Raw genomic sequence first — 23,144 nt, forward strand, 5'->3', positions numbered from 1 at the left:
GCGGCAAGTTCATCTTTAATCTCGAAAGACAGTCCCTGCCAGAATGTAGCCACCAAGGCCTTCTTGTTCCATGACAGCTCCGCCTCCAGGGTGTGAAACTGAATGGCGCACTCGCCCACCAAGATGTCTCCTTGGCGAAGGCTCAGCAAAGATGCAGCTGCTGACGAGACTTGTCCAGGTTCCTCAAATACCATGCGAAAAGTCTGTAGGAAACACTGGAAGTCACAGGTCTCTGGTCCCTGACACTCCCAGATAGGATTCGCCCATTCTAGGGCCTTGCCAGTAAGGACAGAGATGATGAAAGCGATCCTTGCGCCATCAGAAGGAAATGCTCTGGCATGTAGACTGAAGTGGATCTGGCACTGGTTCAGAAATCCCCTGCAGGTACTCGCTTCTCCGTCATAGCGAGGAGGTAGTGGCAGTGTAAATCGGGAGTCGGCACCGGTATTGACAGGAGGTGTTGCAGGAAGAACAGCCGGAGCAACAGGAACACGTGCCGTGATGGCTGCAGCTTGCACATCCAGTCGGTGTGCAACGGAGTTCACTGCCAGGAGGAGTTGGTCTTGTCGTGACTGGAGGTCTCGCAGGTCTGCCTGCATGGCTTGTGATGTCATCATGGTCTTGGGTTGACCAGCATGGTCCATTGCCTGAGTGTACTGTCACGATCTGTGGGTATGTGGACCCACTTGGCCATACCTCCGTAGCGGGATAGCAGCTGGCCAAACAGTGTATCAAGTCAATGTATATATAGTCCAAGCACAAGGGTACCAGTAGCAGTTCAGACGGTAGTAACGGCTAGGCTCAGATGGGACCTTGGCAGCAGACGCAAGGTGTGGTGTACCACAGCAGGCGTGACCGATGGCACAACACGACTCCAACTTTCTAAGGCACAGGAACAACGGTAGCACGGGATACAGGTAGCAGGTACAGGAACACTGGGAACTGGATAACACTAAGGGACCATTTGCAAGACTAACACGGATAAACACAACAATGCTCAGGCCATAACTGAAAGGGCAGAGCCCTTTTTATAGTCCAGGGTGATCATTGATAATTATTTTCATGTGCGGGCACTGTCCCTTTATGGCCGAGCACGAGCAAGCTTACGCACTCTACAAGACACAACAGAACGGAGCGGAAGTGAGCGCTGGCGTCTCCTCGGGAGGAGATGCGGGCCAGCGCTCACAGATCCATGGCTGCGGCCGTCGGGGGGGGGGGGTGATAAATCCCGGCGGTCAACGGCCGTGGACGCTACATGCTGTATATAAATTTAATAAAATTATCCATCTACATTAAGTTTAGAATTTATATTTTCCCTATGCATTCCCACTTGGCACCAAATAATTGTTATAAAATAAAATGATAATTGATCCAGTTTAATATCAAACAAAATCCTGTTCTACCCGACGTGGATTGATGATAAAATAGAAAGACTTGCTTTCAGTGAAGTATGGTCACAAAGGGGTCAATACTCTTCAGTCACCTATCACAGTGAATGTATAGAAGCCATTCACTACCTCAGTCATTACTATACTTTTGTATGTTTTTTGCTCTATTTAAAACTTTGTCAATTTATCATTATGTTACATTGAAGTAAAAATATAATACCGGGAGACTACAAGAATGCTATATATATTTCAGTGTGCATTGCAGCAAAGTAAATATAATGCCTAAAACTATTTACCAAATAAATTCAAATGCTCAAAAGATAACATTACTTTATCCTCATGCAAGTCACAATAAGAGTATTTCATGTTCAATGCCGCATGTAGAAGTTGCAGTCACACTTGAATCCTTGAAACTGAGGGGGCCCAATGGCCCCTCTGCCACACAAGAATAAACCAGTACTAAAAATTATATTTAATAGTTGTTACGCCATGTTACATATTTTGCATTCAGAACCTTTAGGTTATACCTATGGTTATGCTATATTGACAAAATAGCAATGGGGTGACACTACAGTACAAGGAAAAGAGAAATACCACTCAGAAAGAAAAAAAACGAAAGACCAAATCTTAACATTAACTTTATTAATCTAAATACATTTTTTATTTTTAAAACTTTCCTGGAGACAGCCAGATTGGAGTCACACACTTCCGTACAGTATTGTCTGTATGATCAGTGCAGCAGGGTGTGTGCGCTTTATGGCAGTTGTAGTGAATGGGAGTAAATGGACAGAAAAGTGTCCATAGACTAATTCAGTTTCCAGGAAGAGATCAAGTACAGCCCCCCCCCCCCAAAAAAAAAACAACCCAGGGAGGCAGAGAAGCTGTATACAGATGCTGTATCACATGACATGAATAGGAGCCTGTTCAGTGCTTGAAACACTTAATCAGTTGTTTTAAACCTTTGTGATCTCTTTGTATTGGAGTTAAACGGAATATAGCAAGTTTATGTCATTGCAACACGGAGTGCTGGACTATTCTATTTGTGGATTATTGACACTTGCCCACAGAGGTAATGGTGTGTTGTGGATGCTGGACCACGTGCCAAAGATTCTCCAACTGTCAGTCCTTGGTGAGCTGAGTTAGTTTCACTGCATACAGATCTTTATCTATGTGTGTGTAGTGTATAGTATTGCTAACCTGCCTTATCTAGGCTTACAGTAGTACAATCGAGCTGTTATGATAATGAGATGACTCTACTGACCCTCTCTCAATCTACACAGCAAAGCTGGCAAGTGAGGTGCAGAAAACAAGAAGTGTCAGCAGTGTAAACAAAATAAAAAATAATATAAATCTGATTTAAATGATATATCATTTTACAATTATACATTCACTTTAACTCACGGACACAAGACACTTTGGGCTCTTTTCTACATTCAACGCAGAGATTGTTATTTTACAACTAACCCACCAAACTCAAGCAACCGCGAAGCCTGAGCTAGAAAAACTGCTTACTGGATTAAATAAATCAACAACAAAAAGGTCTGCTACTAAGACAAACAAATACAACACCAATGTGTTTCTTCCTTTTTTACTTGCCAAATCACACAGCTAAAAGGTCATTGAGAGAGGAAGCTTTATGGATCATCTTATACTTATTGAGTCAATATAAATAGGGGAAGATTTTTGTTATAACAGATGTTACATAGAACAATTTAAATTTGCCAATTGTGTCTCTTATGAGTTAGGATTCCACTGATTAATATCGGACCGAAGTCCCTTTGGCCCACCAGAGGAAATTATATAGATAGATAGATAGATAGATAGATAGATAGATAGATAGATAGATAGATAGATAGATAGATAGATAGATAGATAGATAGATAGATAGATAGATAGATAGAGAGAGAGAGAGAGAAAGAGCATGCGCTCATCCACTTTTAGTTGCATTGTTGTCATTGCACACCCTGGACATGTCATCAATAAGGTCTAATAAGTTATTTGTGAATCAACCCATAAGAAATAGACCCTAGTGACAAATGATTGGCCAATGGGTTGTCTACTGATGGATTTTAGGGGCACATTATTATGTTAGAGCCTAAGCCCAATGGCCGGTACTCTGATGGGCCACTTCATCCCTATTAATGATAATCCCAAGGCTTGAGTCTGTTTGCATTATTCTCAGTAAGCTACATAAAAGAAGACATGCTCATTCAAATGTATCAGATAGATAATAGTGGAAGGTTTCACATTCAGAAAACAATCTCTTTGAGAATTCGTAGTTTGATGTCATTTACAGAGACACTCAAGCGTGCATTGATTAGCAGAGACATCTTGGTCATTGGTGGCTGCCTTACTTTTTCGCTAGAGTTCAGTGTCCTCATTCCTTCTGGGCCATGCTAGACTACTTGTTTCTGGGATCCTATCATGTTCTTTCAAAATGTTATTTTTTTAAGTAGAAGTGAGACTTATAAATGGGATATCTAACCCACTTGGAAGTCTTGGAAGTTCTATTTAAAGCCATCACTACGCTCAACACTCATCTCTGATAATTAAATATATTCCGAATTCCTAGATTCCTTTCCAGTGTTTTTATCTCAGCAGAACATAAAACTGAATTGGAAAGTACCCTAGAGAAACCTGCTTATAGAGCTGTTTCTTTCTCTGTAGCGCAATAATTTTGTAGACGTAATTTTATGAAGTCCCTGAGCAGGCTTAGCCTTTACCCTGCTGATGTCCGTGAGAAGTGGGGAAAAAAAGGAGTCCCTCAAAAATAAAACATCTGCCTAGGAAAGTGGCTCAATTGAACTTTTTTTGTATGGAAAGTGTCAAGAAATGAACAAGCGAATGATACAAAAAAGTAATAATCTGTACTATAGGGCAGACATGTCACTTATTCCTATCACTGTGGGTAATTAGGTTTATAATGATCAGAGTCCATCCTTAAATATTTTAAATGACTGGTTCCTTCCTTAAGACAAGTGCAAGAGGTGCTTTCGACAGACCCACAAATATAGTTTTTATTGTATTTGAATGGCTGTTGACTTGCAAGAGATGTTAGACTTAACTTCGGACTGCATTAAAATGGTGAACAATACTGGTAAGGAGGTCAATTAGAAGGCAATGAGAACATCAATACCTTCTGTAATAACATAGGAATCACAATGTCATAATGCCAGTATTGTTAGGACGAGTCATACCTGAACCACTCTGGACCAAGTTGGATCTGCTGCATTCAAACCTTTGAAGGGGACTTCTACTTTCCATCTCAAACATGGGAGAGGAAGATTCTTCAGTTGAAGACATATGACAGATCTTCTTTCTTGTGTTACTACATGAATTCGAGTATGTGATTCCGGAAAGACACCGCGAAACGGATGAGTGCGAAGTATCTGAGAAGAAAGAGTTGGAATGAATTTTGTCCAACAGATTATGAACATCCTTTTTTTAACGTGACAACTCTTAAGCCTCCCATATACATTGTCTTGAAAACATCAACCCCACCAAGAAGGATAATGCATTTCTACGACATCTTGTTTCATTCACTCTACTGAGAAATCTAATTTAATGAGTAGATTTTTTTCAAATTGTCCTTTTTTTTTCCCGAGGTGACTACTGGACAGCAGCATAGACTTCTGGAAATTAAGTGTGAGTCCAGAGATTGAAAATGTTTACTCATGATGATGGAGATATTTTTCTTCATAGGCTTGGTGGCATATTGGATAGATATCCGGATGCTATCTGTATCAAAAAAGGAACTGTATGGTTCATACTTCCAGTTGTTTCAGAAGAATCCATTGATGGAGACCATGATGAGAGTAAAAAAATGTAACTCTACGTCTTTACATCAGATACAAGTTACTTTTTGGCTCTTCATATTCTTCTTTCTTCAAACATCATATAATGACTGGATAAGGATTATACATATCCCTTGTTATTAAAGACTGCATTAGAGCCTGAGAAAAAAAGAAGTTATGTTGGCCACCATAGTGCATCCATCTCATTATGTTTTCGACTCATCTACATGGCATATTGAGAGTTATAAGTATTAAAGCGATGTATAACATTTTATTGATCCCAGAAAATGATCTAGCTGTCATAAGTCAGGTCAGGGAGAATTTTTTTTTACTCTTATGAGACAAAACTACCTACAGCTGGCCAATGAGTTTTGTTTTACCCTCCTCTAGATCAAAAAGCTAGGTCTTAGTAAGGTTGAATTTGATGTAAATATTTAACTATATATATTTAAATCAGTTAATAAATTATACTAATTTGTTAATGGAACATGCTCAATTTGGGTCACTGTGACTAGTAGGGTACCTCAAGGGTCATTATTAGACCCTCTTTTTTGAAAATCTTTATTATTGACCTTGGAATAATCAATACAGATAGAATTGTACTACATATAGAATTGGGTAAGGTAAAGGCTTGTGCGGAGAAATGGTAAATTATTTTTAATGTAGATATAAGCAAGGTGATGCACTTGGAATGAAACAGTGGGTAAAGCAACACTGAAAGAGGATATTGGTGTACAGTAAAGTTGATTTTAGCAATCAGTGCCAGGCAGCTGCTGCTAAGGCAGATAAATAATTGAAATGCATTAAAGGCAGCATAGATGCACATGATGAGAACGTAGTTTTGCCTCTATACAAACACTAGTCAGACCCCACATGGAATATTGTGTACAGTTTTGGACATCTGTATATCAAAAGGACACGGCTGAACTGGAGGTGGTGCAGAGGAGGATGACCAAAGTAATTAAGTGAATGGGTGAATTCAGTACCAAGAAAGATTTTCAAACCTGGATTTATTGCGTTTGGAAAATGGATGACTTAGGAGTTATCTAATGACAATGTATCAAGGGACAGTACAGGGATCTGCCTAATAATCTTTTTATACTTAGATCTGTAACCATGACAAGGGGGCATTAACTGCATGTAGAGAAAAAAGGGTTTCTGCATCATCATAGAAGGAGTTGCTTTACTATAAGAGCAGAGAAACTATGGAACTTTCTGTAACAGGATTTATGAAAAGGTATAAAGGGGGTCATAATGCCTTTCTTGAAATATCTAGTATAACAAAATGTTGATGGAATGTTGATCTTATCTGATTGTCATATTTAGAGTTGGGAAGGAATTTCTTCCCTTAATATAAGGCAATTGGCAGTTACTTCATAGTTTTTTTTTTTTCCCTTTCTCTGGATCTACACTGAAGAATAATAGGTCATACTTGATGGGTTTACTTCTTTTTTCTAACTTTACTATGTTACTATAATTTGAATTCTTTTTAATTTTAAGATAAAATATTACAGCTAAAACCAGATTTAGTGCATATCAGCAAAAATACAAGTTTCTACTCAACTAATAGATCTCTGTCTCATGTGTCTATATTTCACATCACAAATTATTAGGTGTTTGTAACCAGATGTTACCTTCCTTTATTACAATCTTCCTCTGTGACTGTCGGAATATAATGTACCCGAAAAGCCTAACTTAATTGCGTGACATAAATTATAAAGAAATTCATAAAAACAATAAAAGCAATTAGAAAAACAACAATATGGAAAGATGACTGAAAATAGTGGAATTATACAATTAGCATTTTAGTGCTTAACATAAAATAACTTTATGCTTTGTTTTGCTTTTTGCACATAAAATGACAGTTCATTTCTTTATGGACTAACTTAGTTTGTTCATACAAATGTAGCTGAGCTGCAGTGCAAGCACAGTCACATATACGAGCAAGAAACTGTGCCTCAATGAATATTGAAGGGGCTGGGGCATGACCCCTTGTTTCTGCAGATTGGCGGAGGTCCCCGTTTTAGACCCCCTCTGATAACACGTTGATATACAATCCTAAGGAAAAGCCCTTTAAAGCTTGAAGCCACCTCACTGCTTTTGACTACATCTGCACCCTATAGGTAGTATACATCGCACTAGAAAGTATACGTTACACTAAAGATCTGTATATATTGTGAAACTGAAGTATTCATTTCTATATGTGATCACCTGTTTGCGTCGTTAGCTTTATGTACCCCCACAACTGTCCCTCCTATACACGGCGACAGGGTTGGTATGTGCTAGGGGGCCTCGCATATGTTGGGGCTTGGTTGTGCTTTCTACCTCTGCAACTCTCATATCTATACTACTGTTTTTAGAGAAAAACTTAGATCTCTTTGTATAGATACAAAAATATACATATATACTGTATATATATATATATATATATATATATATATATATGTATATGTATATATATATATATATATATATATATATATATAGTTATAGTCATGAGCTTAGGCTGACAATATAATATTAAACTTTGGCTTGGCGTGGCCTGGCAGCATGGGTGTTTTTGGGCCTCTGGGCTGCTCCCTCTGCAGAAGTGGCGTTGCAGTGGCAGTGACCACCATGCGGTACTGCATCCAGTAGAGTAGGGACCCACTTTTTGAGAGGTCGCCTTGAAGTGGCAAGTGGGCTAATACAATTTGATAAAAATGTTAACAAAAAAAACTCGTCCATGTTTATACATTTTTGCCTAGCAGCTATAGATCAATGTATTACAAGATGTGCGGTCCATGTCTAGTCTCACATACTGATATAATATTAAACTTTGCCTTGAGTAGGTGGGTCAATGTAACTGCTGGGCAAGGATTCCCAGCAGAATCGAGATAGTCTGCTGCCATTATCTCCAGCCCTCTTCTTGTGCAAATATGGTAGCAGAATAAGCGCAGTACGAAGATGAACTAGGGAGGGCTACCGGGTCACAGAATGCATAGGGGACACAGCATGGGCCCCCTTTTACATAATTAAAAGTAATTATTTGTTGAATTAATCCTGTATACGTTCACCTCTCGCTTCCAATGCCAGAACCTAGAGTAGCAGTGCCTGGAGCTGAACAAGAAGAGTAAGTACATAGTCATGGGTTTGAATATTTGTTTTGCCTGAACTGGGGTCTGAATTAAGTTAGGGAGCCTGGGAACTGAAATTAATAGTGGAGGTCTGGGTCTGAATATAATTAGAGGGTCTGATCTAGGATCTGATATTGATATAAAAGTCTGATATTAATATAGGGGTCTATTCTAGGGTCTGATATTATTATAGGGGTCTGTATATATTTACGGAATCTGGTCTGGGGTCTGAAATTAATTTAGAGGTCTGATCGGGGATCTGAGTTTTTTTTGTCTGATTTAGAGGTCTGAATTAATATAGGAGTCATGTCTGGGGTTTGCATTAATTTAGAGGTCTGCTGTCTGGAATTAATTATGGGGTCTGGTCTGTGATCTGAAATAATGTAGGGGTCTGAATTCATTTTGGGTTCTGGTCTGGGGTCTAAATTTATTGTGGGATCTAGTTTGGGGTCTTACTTTACATTTTTATGGGAGAGGAGACTCATTTATTTAAGTCCTGAAGTCCTGAATCTTTGCTCTGGGTGAAGGAAAGCCTAGCTACAGCTCTGGTACCTACTGTACTACCCTAATGGCAGTCCTGCCAGATATACCCAAGTGCAGTTCCCCTATCATAACTTAGAACAACAATGTCTGTGTGCCTAATAAAATGTCTCTGTGATAGTGCCTGATGAAGGAGCCAGTACGGCTCCAAAACGCGTTGCTTTCATAATCACAATTACAATCCTTTATTTGCACAACCTCAACGTTACTTTTGGATATTCATTACTGGGTACCACTCAAAGCATTTTCACGAGTAGGGAACAGCACCGCACCAAGGTTTCTTTTTTGGTATAGCTTCCTAGGAATATACCTATACAACTTTCTTCCCGTAATAAAATACCTGACCTATGCTCCAAGGTTGTGTACCTACTACAGCCTCCACAATGGTTGGATTACATACAAGCATTGCAGACCAATAACTAATATTATCACTGACAGAATTGGCGCCACCTATAGTAATCCCACGGAGCAGGGAAAGTAGTAGTGCAATGAGTAGCTCTTTAACAATGCTGGGTCATGGTCTGGGCAGTGGCCACTACAACATTGGATCAGCAGTTAACCACTGGTTTCTGAGGGCTAGACTCTGCACTACACAAAAACGTATAGAAAATCAAGAAGGGTAAGCAAGGAATGGGGAATGGGGATTAACGGACAGTAGATATGTTGAAATTCTTTTCCTTCTGCGGTGATGACTAACAGCAAGATTTATATGCCTGAAGCCGAATGCAAATATATTTCAAAGCTTTATATTTTATTTGGTCCTTTGTAATGAAATAGGTTAAACTAAACACAAACAAACACCTACTCCCTTTGGAATGACTGACTAATACGGTTAGTCACCCTGACTGGCAAATCAGGCGGCTGAGCTGTTTCCCAGCTTATAATATATTCTTTTGTCACCAAGACCTAACAGAAAAGTGATGGAGTTATTCACAATAATTCACACATTACCTTGCAACATGTCACCCATTATGTCTAGTCATGTAATGTAACACATAGAAATAAGTACTCCGTCTCTATCACCACACACACCAATCTCTATCACATTTAACAAAATAAAATAAGCAGCTTTCAGCTCTGAAGCCTGCAGAATTGCGAATGGAGCTCCGGCTTTTAATACAGCCCGTAACTCAGGAAAGTGACCTTGAACATCCTGTAATACCTTATATTAAATTATCAGAAAGATCATGGCAGCAGACCACTGAAAGGGAAGGGGGTAGTGAGATACCAACTTATGCGATTATATTAGTGGGAACAATGTTGCAAGCAGAGGCGTAACTTGAAGCTCCTGGACCCTGGTGCTAGATCTGAATCCGGGTCCACACCCTAACTGTAATATGCCATTGTATGCAAAGATATATATGTATGTATGTATATATATATATATATATATATATATATACATACACACACACACACACACACACACACACATTAAAAAAGTGAGGAATTTATGTGTAACGTAGGTATGTCTACAGTTAGGATATTATTGTGTAGTTATCAGTCGACACAATAACAGTCTAAACCCCCTGCTTGGGCCCCCTTAAGCAGGGGCGGAGCTGGTGGAGAACGTATACCGGGTGTAGGGTGCCAGGGGTGGTACCAACAAGCCACTCTGCCTCAGATCTTTGACTGAGGACTATATCCTGTAGCATCAGTTCCGAATGCAACTGCGCCCCTTCTTCCCACTGACTGCAAAGGGCAGGGGTAGTATGAAACAGACAGTATAAAACCTCCTTTAGCTAATAAGATAATTGGAATGTTCACGGCAGCAGAAGCGGATTGTGCTGATCTTGCAGGAGGCAGGGACCGGTCCACTTGTGGGACAGAACCACTTGTAAGCTGAACCATTCCTTAATGTAAAGAGAAGAACTGAAGCAACTGTGATGTCCCAAACCAACGTCAGAAGGAGCTGAACAAAGGAGCGATACATCCTTATCTAACTCACACACAAAAAATTTGAATGTCAAAAACATTTGCATCTAAGACATCTGAATACGGTCATATTTTTATGTATTAAGCTTGTTTAATACGTTCAGTTATATTCTCATCAAATCTAATATAATGGGTTCACTCAGCCATCGCTCCGGCAGACAGATAAATGAATTTATTTTCTCTCGTCAGCAAGTTTGACCTTGAAGGCGAATGTTAAACCTTGAGACTAAATGGACTTTAAATGCCATCAAATGTTAGTCTTTTGTGTTCTTACACAGTTATGAAAATCACACAAAACGCGTGACAGTTGCGAAGTGCTGGAAACATTTCAGCTTATGAAAAATGCAAGATACTAGGCTCCATCATTGTAAATGCAGCATTGCAAATTGTCATATTTTTTTTACGATGCAAATTGGCATATTTTTTTTTACGATGCTTAATCACTCAGTTACATTGTATGCTTTGCTTAATTCAATATGAGTTACTATCCAATTTTATCAGTTTTACCAGCTACATAATGCTAAATACTCTAGAGCTCTTACGAAGTCCCCCATGGCACCAACAAAAAATTGAGGCGTCTAGAGGATGCATACGGTGCAGTAATCCATCTACGTTCTTTGATACTCATGAAGCTAGAAAGCCTTCGGGAATGTCATTCGCAGATCTTGAAACAGTAAATCTGAAGTCTGCATCTTGATGGGAAAGACAATCGGACGTGGACTGTCTAATCTGTGCAGAGACTTGGAATGATTTTATAAGGCTGCAGTACCGTGAGTAGATAAGATGTATAATACTATTACCACAATTAAACAAAGAAAAATTATATTACTATGTGGTCATTGCGTAATACGGAAAATACTATCTAGAATTTTCTAAAAGCTTTGATACTGGTAGCATATACGACATTAAAATCCTAATGAGAACACAGTTGCGGTCTGCTAGGTAGAACATGGTTATAGGGATTGTCCACTTTGGACAACCCATTGCCAGAGAACAGGTCCCCGAATGATAAGCCTATTACGAGTTACCTAGCTGCTGGTACCTCCGCTGTGCACGTTCGATGAGATTTTATCACTGGAAGAATCCACAGGTGATGCTGCATTGGAAATTAAGCATTATACACCATCCATTGAAATCAATGGACTGTCCAAATGCACAGATCAGTCGATTCCTCTAGAGTAACAGTTCCTCTTTGTTGCGACTCTCCGCTCTGGCTACATGAGCAGGGGACTCTCCTCTATTACATCCTTATCCAGTCCCAGAACGTGATAAAACTTTATATAGTTTCTTCAGTATAAGAAGTCTACTGATAATGTGTCACGGTATGTGGGTATGTGGACCCACTAGGCCGCACCGCCGTAGCAGGGAGGCAGCTGGCCAAACAACAGGAACCCCAGGAATACAAAGTCCCGCACAAGGGTACCTGGATAGTCCAGACAATGGCCGCAGCTCTGGCACGGATGGAGATGGGTGCAGCAGGTAACGCCAGACGGGGTGGATGACAGCAGGTGCCGCAGGTTGCTCCAGACGTGGCGAATCCCTATTGATGTGGCAGATGACACAGGACTTGGCAGTTGACAGCAGGTGCCGCAGGTTGCGCCAGACATGGCAAATCAGATGAACTCATGATCCATTATTTTGTATGATAGGCAAGAAGACAGTAACAGATTTGGCTTCTAAAACAGGTTAGGCTAGGCAAGGTTGATGAGCAGGCCAAATGACTTCTTGGCAAAATATATAGGAGTAAAGTATTAACATAGTAGTTAAGTTGGGTTTACAATTCTTAGTTTTTTGGGTTTAGATGAGGTAAAGATATTTTAACAAGGTCTTAATTCATTAATGTGGAGGCTGTTTCTCAAGGTTGGTGTAAAGGTGAAATACAGAAGTCAGTCTAGTCCAGGGGTTAGCAACCTTCGGCACTTCAGCTGTTGTAATACTACAATTCCCAGCATGCCCTGACAGCATTTAGATGCAATAATCAAGCCTTTGGCTGTCAGAGCATGCTGGAAGTTATAGTTTTACAACAGCTGGCGTGCCAAAGATTGCTGACCGATGGTATAGTCTTAACATCCACTTGTCATTAAGTTAGAAGGTATCTTAGAAGGTAGTTCAAACGATTCAACCGTTTCTGTGGTGTCCTAACTCAGCTAAGGCCTTAGGATTTAATCCTAGTTTGAAGTAAATGTCCATTCTTGAATATGTATATTATATATATATATATATATATATATATATATATATATATATATATATATATATATATATTTATTTATATTTATTTATTTATTTTTTATCTAAACCGGTCCAAAATTCATTTCATAGACGAGGTGCAAGAAAGTACGAAAGTACTGCATAACTTTAATTATTTAGTTAAATGTATAAATAGTATGCAGTAAGCTCCTAAGCTCCCTCTAGTGGTGACCTCAGACAAGCAGAATTTTATTATTTAACTATATCTAAGCAGGGGATTTGGGGCTCTGTATCAGACTATTAGAAAGATATACTAAGAAATTAATCAACACAGAATGTTAGACCTAAAAGTTAAAAAGTGGACGTTCATTTCAAGGGTTTATTTGCTCATTACAGCACTGTACATTACTGTGGCCAATTCTATCCACTGTAATGCAATGTGTCATATGCTTTAATTATGGAAAGTAAGAAGGTTTAGGAGTAGAATTTTAAAAGAGATGATATCAGCAATTCCCAAACCATGACCCCGCGACAGCAAAGGCAAAAGTTCACGTTACTACTTGTCGTCACCTATTGACAATATATTATGCCATCCATAGTAAACCTGTTACTCTCTAGGGCCCATGTACTGATCGATTATATATAGAAATAACTTTTAAAACTAGACAAACTTTTCTTATATGAAGGTAAGAACAAAGTAGCAATACTCAGAAATAATACCTGCAAGTTTCCATCATTTTCACAAACAGTAGTTTGGTTGGCTGCAGTGTAGCAAAAACCCACCAAAAATTCATATAAACTGGACACAGAAATGTAAATTAAAGCTCATGAGCCCCAATGCAAAATCTGTAATAAGGACTCACTCCTACCATGCACCATTTATAATACAAGTGCCTTCTTAGAGCGCAGAGGGCCTTTGAACTCCCTTGGGCACCAATGCCCAGGTGCCCTTAATGGTATATCAAGGAAAAATACAGTAATAGGTAAATGTAACACATTGGATAGATTTTAAAGCGACGGATACACACCACAGAGATCCTATCCCAAAATACAACTTGTTATATTCCATATATTTAAATGCAACCAAGCTAATAGTACCAGTTATTTTAAGAATCTGGCCTCACTTTTATTAAGTAAGGCTTTGAAATTGAAATGAGCCAGTCACCGCTGTTAGTGGCACAGCAAGGCATGAACGCTACTCATGACACCCCCGAGGCAGGAGTGGGCTATGGATTCCTGTAATTACAGCAATCTAATCGTTTTTACACCTCTTCAAAACACCTGAAAACTGCACCATAATATCAAAATATGACACTATATGATCCCAAATGCAGTCTACTAATTTATACTAAGAACCTTTACATTATTCACAATGATGTCCATCCATTTTCTTGTACGACCTGCTGTGTGTAGGGGGGCAGTATTGAGCACTTCTTATGAAATGATCATCAGAGATCAGATAATGTTGAAATCTCAATGACATATAAACATTTTTTCTCTTTTCTTGTAGAAGAAAAGTTTACATTTAAAAACAGTGGGCTGGAGAGGTGACAACCATTTCTCTCGGCCATGAATTTGCTCACAGCAGTTGTCACTTTCCTTTCTCCGCTCTTACCACGTCATACACACAGTACTCAAAAGATAGAGACACTGACGCCAAGGCACTGTGTGGGGTCCTACAGTGAAAGGACTGCCCACTTTCTTCTGCTGAATTGTAGGGGTACTGCGGGTCAGACTCCCACCTATCACAAATGAATGGTCTATTCTAAAGCTGGCCATATGCAATGATGGCTGGCAGCAATGGTGCCACAACTCTACCATAAACTCAGATGAGCCTCCATATTTTTCAAGATGAGAGGGGAATATGTTGCTGCCAGATACCTCTGGCAGTGGCTTATCTCCCGTGGGAACAAAGGAATGGGCATGTTGAACTCCTACATGCCGATCCATTTTGTCCTAATCATCCTTGTTCTCAATAGTGAATTTATTCATTTATTATTCAGGTCACTACAGTACTAACAGGGTCACTATTAAAGCTCCACTAGAAGTTGTCACCTAGATTTCCTTGACTTCTTAAAAGGGAGTCTCATCAAGATAACCCCTTTCCATATGCCCTGGGGAGGGGGGTTCTGATGCCACACCCACAGTGATCTGATGATCACTGGGCCGGCTTCAATCTGAAAGGGGTTGTTTTAGGAGACAAGCCTTTAATGGAAAATCAATCTGGTTAGGACTTATTCACATAGCCTCATTATGGATCATGTATGGATCCATAATACACGCCTATAGGGCTTGTCCACACGTGGCGAAATTGCTGCATATTTTCCATCCGGAATTACGGATGGAAAATACGCAGCAGAATACAGTAGCTGCAATGTGTGTGAGACTTAACAAATCTCATTCACACGCTGCGTAAAATTTCCGACCAGAAATTCGCCTGCGGTGCGTATTTTTTGTACCACAGTATGTCAATTCCTGCTTCGGAAAGTGGACTGAATTGCTGCGTTTTTCAGAGGCGATGTCACTATCCCCCAGCACTGAGAAAAACACCGCAAAATCCGCACCATTTTCTGCAGTAAAAACCGCAGCAGAATTTCTGCTATTTTCTGCAGAATTGCAGCAGAAATTTTCTGCAGCAATTCCGTTACGTGTGAACAACCCCTAGACTGCACATACTGTACCTCTTTGTGCTTCTAATTATATACAGAGACACACAGAGGTTTTTTTTTAAGGATTTATTCTTACAGAATCTATAAAGAAGAATACATTATGGCAGGTTTCATCGCATGTCATATTATGGAGATATCCTCCCCTAGAAGTATTACTTCTAAAAGAGAATACAACGCCTTCTGGAGGCACATATGGTGGCACACAGAGTGCCTATATGGGACCATAATATAGAACTGTAGGGACTCTGTGTGCAGCTGTGTAGGGTCAGTGTGAGTTTTCTGTTTGCCCGGACCATTATATAATGATATTTTCCTGGTTCTGTATCATTGCATAAGGCAGATTCTCCATTCAGGACTCTAGAATCCAGATGCAAATAACATTTTTACCAACTTGATAGAAGAGGAAATTCAAGGACTTATATTTGCAAGTTTGTTTTAATTGTATGAAGATGCTGGATACTCTCATCCAATAGAACTAACAGGAAATAATCCAAAATCCAATGATACATGGGTTCGCCTGTGCTATATATACCAGCATCTACTTGTATCTGTCCACTCTCACCCATCCATATAAATTAGCTAGAGCTTAGCCTACAGATTGCCATTTGCAACAATACGGAAATAACCAATGCCCAATATCTGCCATAGTATATTCACACTGTATACTCCATGCCCTGAACTCACGTACTATAACCCTTTCTTCTGTGCCCTCTAATTCCATTAATCTGTGACAATAAAATAGGACAGAATGTAAAGTATCCAGCAGTGTTGTCATAAAATACCATGCGACACATATACTGCATTCAGCCTGCACATCCTTTTATGCGCGGACAAGGTTATCTGGACAACATAGATTATTATTGCTACAGTTTAACAGTCGCTATTTCCCCCCCCCCCACCCTTCTCTCTTTTGAGCATTAGACCTGACGTCAGATTTGTTGTCACCGCAGACAAGACTTGAATATTGTGAGAATGAAGACTGCAGCAGGATCAGCGCATCACAGAGCACATAGCGCAGATCCACAAACTAACCAACTCTGCATTGTGGACGGGAAAGGGTTAAACGGACATTCTAATGAGGACTCCTCATCCCAGGCTTTGACAGTCTGCAGGATTTTATAATGTTATTATAATATATCGGAGGGCACAGAGTAGAGGAAAAGTGGGGACCATCAAACCCAAAACCTATATTAGACACCATGTCCAGGTAAAGGATCTGCTACCCTCTCCTACCATTCCTGCAAACTATCACTAGTTGGTTGTGTTTGATCTTGAGTCTCAAGGTGAAGAGGAGACTGCAGAATTGAGAGGACTAAAATATTTGGGGTTAATATAGTAACTGCAGGGGCAGGCAATGATACATATTGTCTCAGGATGATGGGGTGCAGGTTGCAGGTAGTTTGTAAAATTTGGCATTTAACCATTTCTTGAGTGCACTGTCATAAAGATAATGTGGCAGATTTACCACCAATAATGAGTTGCGCCAAATGACAAACTCATCTCTCCTACGTCTGTAGACACATACACATAATACGAGACTTGTATACTACAACTTGCATATCCATTACAAACGCATAACCACATACAACCTGAGCGTTACCAGCGCTACTATGACGAAAACGTTGAGTTAGACTTGGAGCATCCTAAAGTTACTGCATTAAACAGCATCTGACAATTAAACAAAGTAGTCTCCGAATATAAAGTGGCACTCTACTGGCATAACATTATACAGAGCAAAACCTAATTTACTATGTATAAATACTGTAGAGTGTCTATCACACTTATCAATATAGCAGAGCTGAATTTGTACTATACGCCATAGGTGCAACTACTAAGTTATCTTAACTAGTACATTATTATAAAGCATTGATGATACAAAGCCAAATGGTTACATGATAAATTCACAAATTCATCACTATATCTATGTCAATCCACACACATAGCAATATACTAGCAATATACTACATATCTACCGATAAACATTTTCCATTACACGGTCTCCAATATATGTAATAGCCGCAAAATAACATTCACATTAACCCATGCAATGGAGCCACAATCATCTCCTTCCATGAGCAGCGAATTCCTATCTAGTGCACTGAGCAATGAACTTGAGTAGCAGAGAAGTTGCATAGACTGTATCAGTGATAGAGTATAGAGATCATTACCGTCTATGATAGCTGCATGTAATTCGGAGACACTGAAGGATGAGACAGGGGCCACCTTAGCGGAGTGCTTCTTCATGGTGGTGGAGGGGTGAAGTTTACAGGCAGCTGCCGGCTGTCCCTGGTCCCTGCAGTCCAGACATTGCTCGCTGTCCTTGCAGTCATACACTGGCTGCTGTGGCTGCTGCTTGTGATGCCGATACCTGGCTGTCGTTTTGGAGATGCAGCTCTGAGCCTGGAGAACCTGATTTGCTGTTACCCAGGGAAACCATTTGCAACATTTCAAACAATTCTTGACCTATGGCAGCACTTAGCAGCCTTCAATTGTTAGGCTCAGCGGTTAATGTGCCACCCCACCTTCCCACAATCATATGAGGCGGCTAGAGCTGGACCACTGAGTTTTTGTTTTATTCTTTTTTTTTTTTTTGCATTAATATGACATATCTATTTACTAACCTGAGAGGCGTATGTCATAGACCAGCTATTTATTTATACATGCACTGGCTAGAAGCATAACAATTCTGTATGCATTATGTATTTTCTTAAAAGTCCTTAAAGTGCACCTGCTGTATGACAGATGGACTTTAATTAGGGGCATCTGCAAAACGCCCATCAAGGGTTAACATAGTGGGATTTTTGTGCGCCCGCTATGCAGCTGGAACTGATGGTTTGGTAGGGTCTGCTGCACAGCGGCAATACATAATACCCACTAGCAGTGGCGTGCATGGTGGTAAAGGGGCTCCAAGCCAAAGATTAAATATGGGCCCCCCTTATGGTGGTGGTTAAATCTACCACATACCTAACCACCTTGCACAGGAGGATTTGATGCATGTTTGCCCAAATTTCGTTTTCATGATTTTTGGGTTAATTCCCCGCACTTTTGTTTGATAACATTGTAGGACCTGTGAAGAGTGGATCCCTGAACAGGTTCTAAACACCCATTAAAATGTGCCACTATGGTACGTACACCCTTTATGAACATCTTGAACAGATCAATATTTAACCCCTTAATGATGCACTACATTTTTTTTTCTTGCCTCTCCACATTATGGCAGCCACTTGGTGTGCCCTAATAACCAGCTATGTGTGTAGGGTCAGCCTTGGAGTCCTTTCTAGGTGTCTGTATGGGGACTCTCCTGTACCTGATCGTGTCACCGGAAGGTTGGAGACCCAATCAAATTGGGAACACCCATTTGGTTATGCCACAGTCTATAAACTGCGGTGATAAAACGGTTCACCGGCTGGGGTCATAGCTTCCTCCGATCCTAGCTTTTACATCAATATTTAAGCTGTGATTAGACAGCCACACATCCGCTCAAGGGCTGCATGAGACACCCATACAGGGCGTAGTCTACAACGCCTAAAAAGGCCACTTAATAATAATTTAAAAAATCCCTACAGTGGGGACAGTGCTTCCGTCTAAGAATAAAAGTAAAAACTCTTCAGTAAGTTTGAGTGAGTTGTCCTCAATCTGTTAGAAACTGTATTCAGTAGTTTATTTTTAGATATATCCATTTCTAAGTAAGTTCAAATTAGCAGTCCCCAGAAGGAAAACCATCTCTCTAGTGCCATTTATTGGAGGTAGCTTCCCTGTAAGTCAATGTCTGACCCAAAGAACAGACCTCCAATGGGAAGCTACTCTATTCTGAGGTGTCCTGAATGATCATTTACTGATGCCATTCAGTACCCAAATAATAGTGCCATACTATGCCTAAATAATACATTGCAAAGTATTACTTCTAATATACGATACAAACGTAATATTACTGTACAGTATTTGCATAATAATACCATATAGTGCCCATACAAAACTGCTATTCAATGTTCAAATAATACTGCCATACTATGACTAAATAAAATATTGCACAGTATTACTACTACTATACAGTGTAAACATAATATTACCGTACAGTATCTGCATAATAATGCCATATAGTGCCCATACAAAACTGCTATTCAATGTTCAAATAATACGGCCATACAATGCGAAAATAATACTCCCATTTAGTGACATAACAGTGCTGCCATATGCAGTCAAGAAAATATTAATATGCAACCACCATATAATAACGCCATATAGTGCACAAATAATTCGACCATATATTTCCCACATAACACGGCCATATATAGCCCAATTAATACACAGTATATCCAAATAATACTCCCATAAAAAACCTAAATGATAGCACCATATAGTGGGCACATTATACTGCCATTCATTGCTCAAATAATACTGCCAATCACCCCTACATAAAAATGGGTCGTTTTGGGATTCATTTTAATCTAGGGTGTTAAAGGGATTAAGGGTCTCTCTTATCACAGACAATCTCTTTAATGTGGGAGCCGAGGTGACGATCAGCTGATCCCGGGTCAAGCTTCTAAAGCCTCTGGTGAACATCTGATTTTTCCAAGGAAAGATGTGGCCAATTGTAGTGAAAGGGTTATTGGAGACATCACTGGTGGTCTAGAGCAATTCAAAAGTTAATGGAAAAATCCTTTCTTTCTAGAGTTGTAAAAGAGTTAAGTGTCCGTGTATCCCACACTGTGTTTCCAACCCAACCATAGTCAATGGTCAGTGATCAGTGGGCCTCCTGTTTACCCCCAGTCAATCATAGTGCAGGTTTACCTGGATTTCCATTGGCCTCTAATGGGAAATCCAACCCTATAGATATATTATTATTATTATTATTGTTATTATATATTATTGCTCTTTGATCTCCTTGTACCACACATTTCAATATGGGCCACTATGAAACTTGTACTTGTATCAAAATGTTTCCTGCCCGAACCACAAGCGACAACCACAAAAGTTTCTTCTGCTTGTGCACACTGGTTACAAACATCTTATCTCTAAACTATAGTACAAGGTATATACACAATATATTACTAGAAATGTAACCAAAAAATAAAACAATTAATTAAAGCCAAAATGAATATTTTATCCATTCCTTAAATGTAGGGCCAGGCATATTTGGAGTAACCACTTAAAGGCTATGTAAACCTTTGCAGACCATTTTTTTTAATGAACAGGTTAGTCAATGTCTTTGTAATTTTATAAATAGTTTTTAATAAAAATTTGTTTTACTTTTTGAGATACAGCTGCTCTGTATTCTCTATACAGAGAAGCTGTATCTAAGGCTAAATCCTGGTCCCGTCAGGTCCATGGGACTGATGGATTCAGTGACAGAAAGTCCTGCGTGTCTCCAAAACGCAGGCTCCATACTATCACATCTAAGTTATGAACTTAGATGTAATAGATTACAGGTGGATGCGCAGGACACCCACTGACACTGACCGCGGGACTGACAGATTCAGGTAATAGGGAACGATACAGCTGCTCTTTATAAAAAAAATACAGAGCAGCTGTACCTCGAAAAGTAAAATAAATTTTTAGTAAAACTATTTATAAAGTTACACCAAACATACTGACTGACCTGTTTATTAAAAAATAAAAAAAATGCCCTGCAAATGTTTACATAGCCTTTAAGGATGACCCACAGTAAATCTACGGCGGGCAGTCCTGGTCCTTAAAGGGGTTGTCCACTTCCAGAAAATTAATTAGTTATTTATTTAATTATTAAAAGTTAGACTTTTCCTATATACTTTCTGTATTAATTTCTCCCAGTTTTCAAGATCTCTGCTTGTTGCTATTCAGTAGCAACATTCATTGTTTGCTTTCAGTAAATAAAATTCTGTCCATGGTCATGTGATGGACACACAGGTGCATGGCTCGTTACAGTTACAGTATGTGTATCAGATCTGTGTCTTCTAATGATCCCAGCACCTGTGTGTCCATCACGTGACCATGGACAGAATTTTATCCACTGAAAGTAAACAATGAATATTCCTAGTGAATAACAATAAGCAGAGATTTTGAAAACTGTGAGGAATTAATACAGAAAATATATTGGAAAATTGTATAGCTTTTAGTCATACATAAAATAACATTAACTTTCTGAAACCGGACAAGACCTTTAAACCCATGGCAGTATATATTTACAGCACGGATTTAGGACAGCTACCCAAGCGATTGGGCAGCCAAATTCCGGGTGCACAAAAGTCAAAAGTTGCTGGGGACCCTGGAGGGAAAACAGAAGCGTTTTTACCCACTTCGGTCTCTTCTGTTCTCACATACACCAGTTACAGTGGAAAAGTATAGTGTAAAAAAAAGATAGATAAACTAATATAGTCCCCCAATGGTCTTTGCAGGACAGACTATAGAAATAAAAACATTTAAGCAAAACAAAACAAAAAAACGAATTTAAACACCTTCCTAAAAAAACTCCCCACTACCAATCATTGCCGTATCACTAGCCCCAACCCAATTACCCTAAATTGAAAATTGAATATATCAAAATTAAATATATACAATGACAAATATGAATTTAAAAAATATTTTAGGGTAATGCTATATCATTACCAATAAAATGACCTAGAAATAACCGAAAAATTTTTTTAAAATTGAAAGCCTAAAAATGGTAAATAGCCAAATTTATGCATAAAAAAATGCTAAAAAAAATCTGTATTGGGGACTACAAAAAAAAACATTGCAAAAATCACATTGTTTGCTCAACATATAAAAAAAGTCATAGATGTTAAATCAATGCTTACTAAGAAGGACTAAGCAGGGTCAGTTCCTGAAGACCTAAAATACCCTGGACCTAAACTGGTTGAAAACTCTTGTAAAAATTAATTTTCATGGGTTTACATTTGTACCAGTCACAGAGCATGCTCACAACACTCTCGTATGTTCATTTTCTGAGCTGTCCATCTAGCTGCTGTAAAGGAAATCTTTTGAAGAGCTGTTCACAGCTCAGGCAAGATGGCTGCCTGATAATTATAAAAAAATAAAATAAAAATAAAGGTGACACATTCCCTTTAAAATGCTAAACAGCTACTGATATATATATATATATATTTTTTTTATGGGAGGACATGTAAGAAAAACATCTAGGATTCAAAAAGTTTATTTTTTTTAACTTTTATTCTTTAGTTCAGATGATCTTTCAAATTGTTACCTTGACAAATGCTTAACATCTGTGCACGTTGTATGACCTTGGGCCCTTTTCGTCTTCCTCCTGCCTATTGGCGCACAATACTCTGCAGAACGTGTTGGTATTAAAAGAGATACGTGGTGCCGCACTCTAAATAATGGAGTAAGCTCTATTGTCATGTCATAGGCTCCAATATGCTAATGTCACAAATGTTGCTACAGAGCAAATTAGAATTCAGCAGCTGCAAAATAACTCTATACACTCAGCGGTGTGTGAGATAGTGCCGGCTGTCTATTATTCCCCTTTACAGAACCAATTCATTTGTGCGGCTCCCATCAAAGCATAATGACTGA

General features: G+C 39.2%; 1 protein-coding gene across 4 annotated transcripts in view; it reads right to left on the reverse strand.

Moving 5' to 3' along the window:
- The window catches only part of SLC35F4 (solute carrier family 35 member F4), a 131,295-nt gene that overhangs the window by 35,494 nt on the left and 72,657 nt on the right, over positions 1–23,144 (reverse strand). The window contains exons 1-2 of one of the 4 annotated variants that reach the window (XM_075843405.1): positions 17,801–18,070; positions 4,586–4,777 (exon numbers count right to left, since the gene is read on the reverse strand). The exons of 1 other annotated variant lie outside the window; for it this stretch is intronic. In XM_075843405.1, coding sequence (XP_075699520.1) covers positions 4,586–4,777; positions 17,801–17,876 — 268 coding nt within the window. In that variant the 5' untranslated portion in view covers positions 17,877–18,070. Of the gene's footprint in view, positions 1–4,585; positions 4,778–17,800; positions 18,090–23,144 lie in introns of those variants that run through there. 2 more of the 4 variants (XM_075843402.1, XM_075843404.1) reach the window with 2 other exon arrangements.

The sequence above is a fragment of the Rhinoderma darwinii genome, chromosome 12 (assembly GCF_050947455.1).
Source record: "Rhinoderma darwinii isolate aRhiDar2 chromosome 12, aRhiDar2.hap1, whole genome shotgun sequence".
Taxonomy (NCBI): domain Eukaryota; kingdom Metazoa; phylum Chordata; class Amphibia; order Anura; family Rhinodermatidae; genus Rhinoderma; species Rhinoderma darwinii.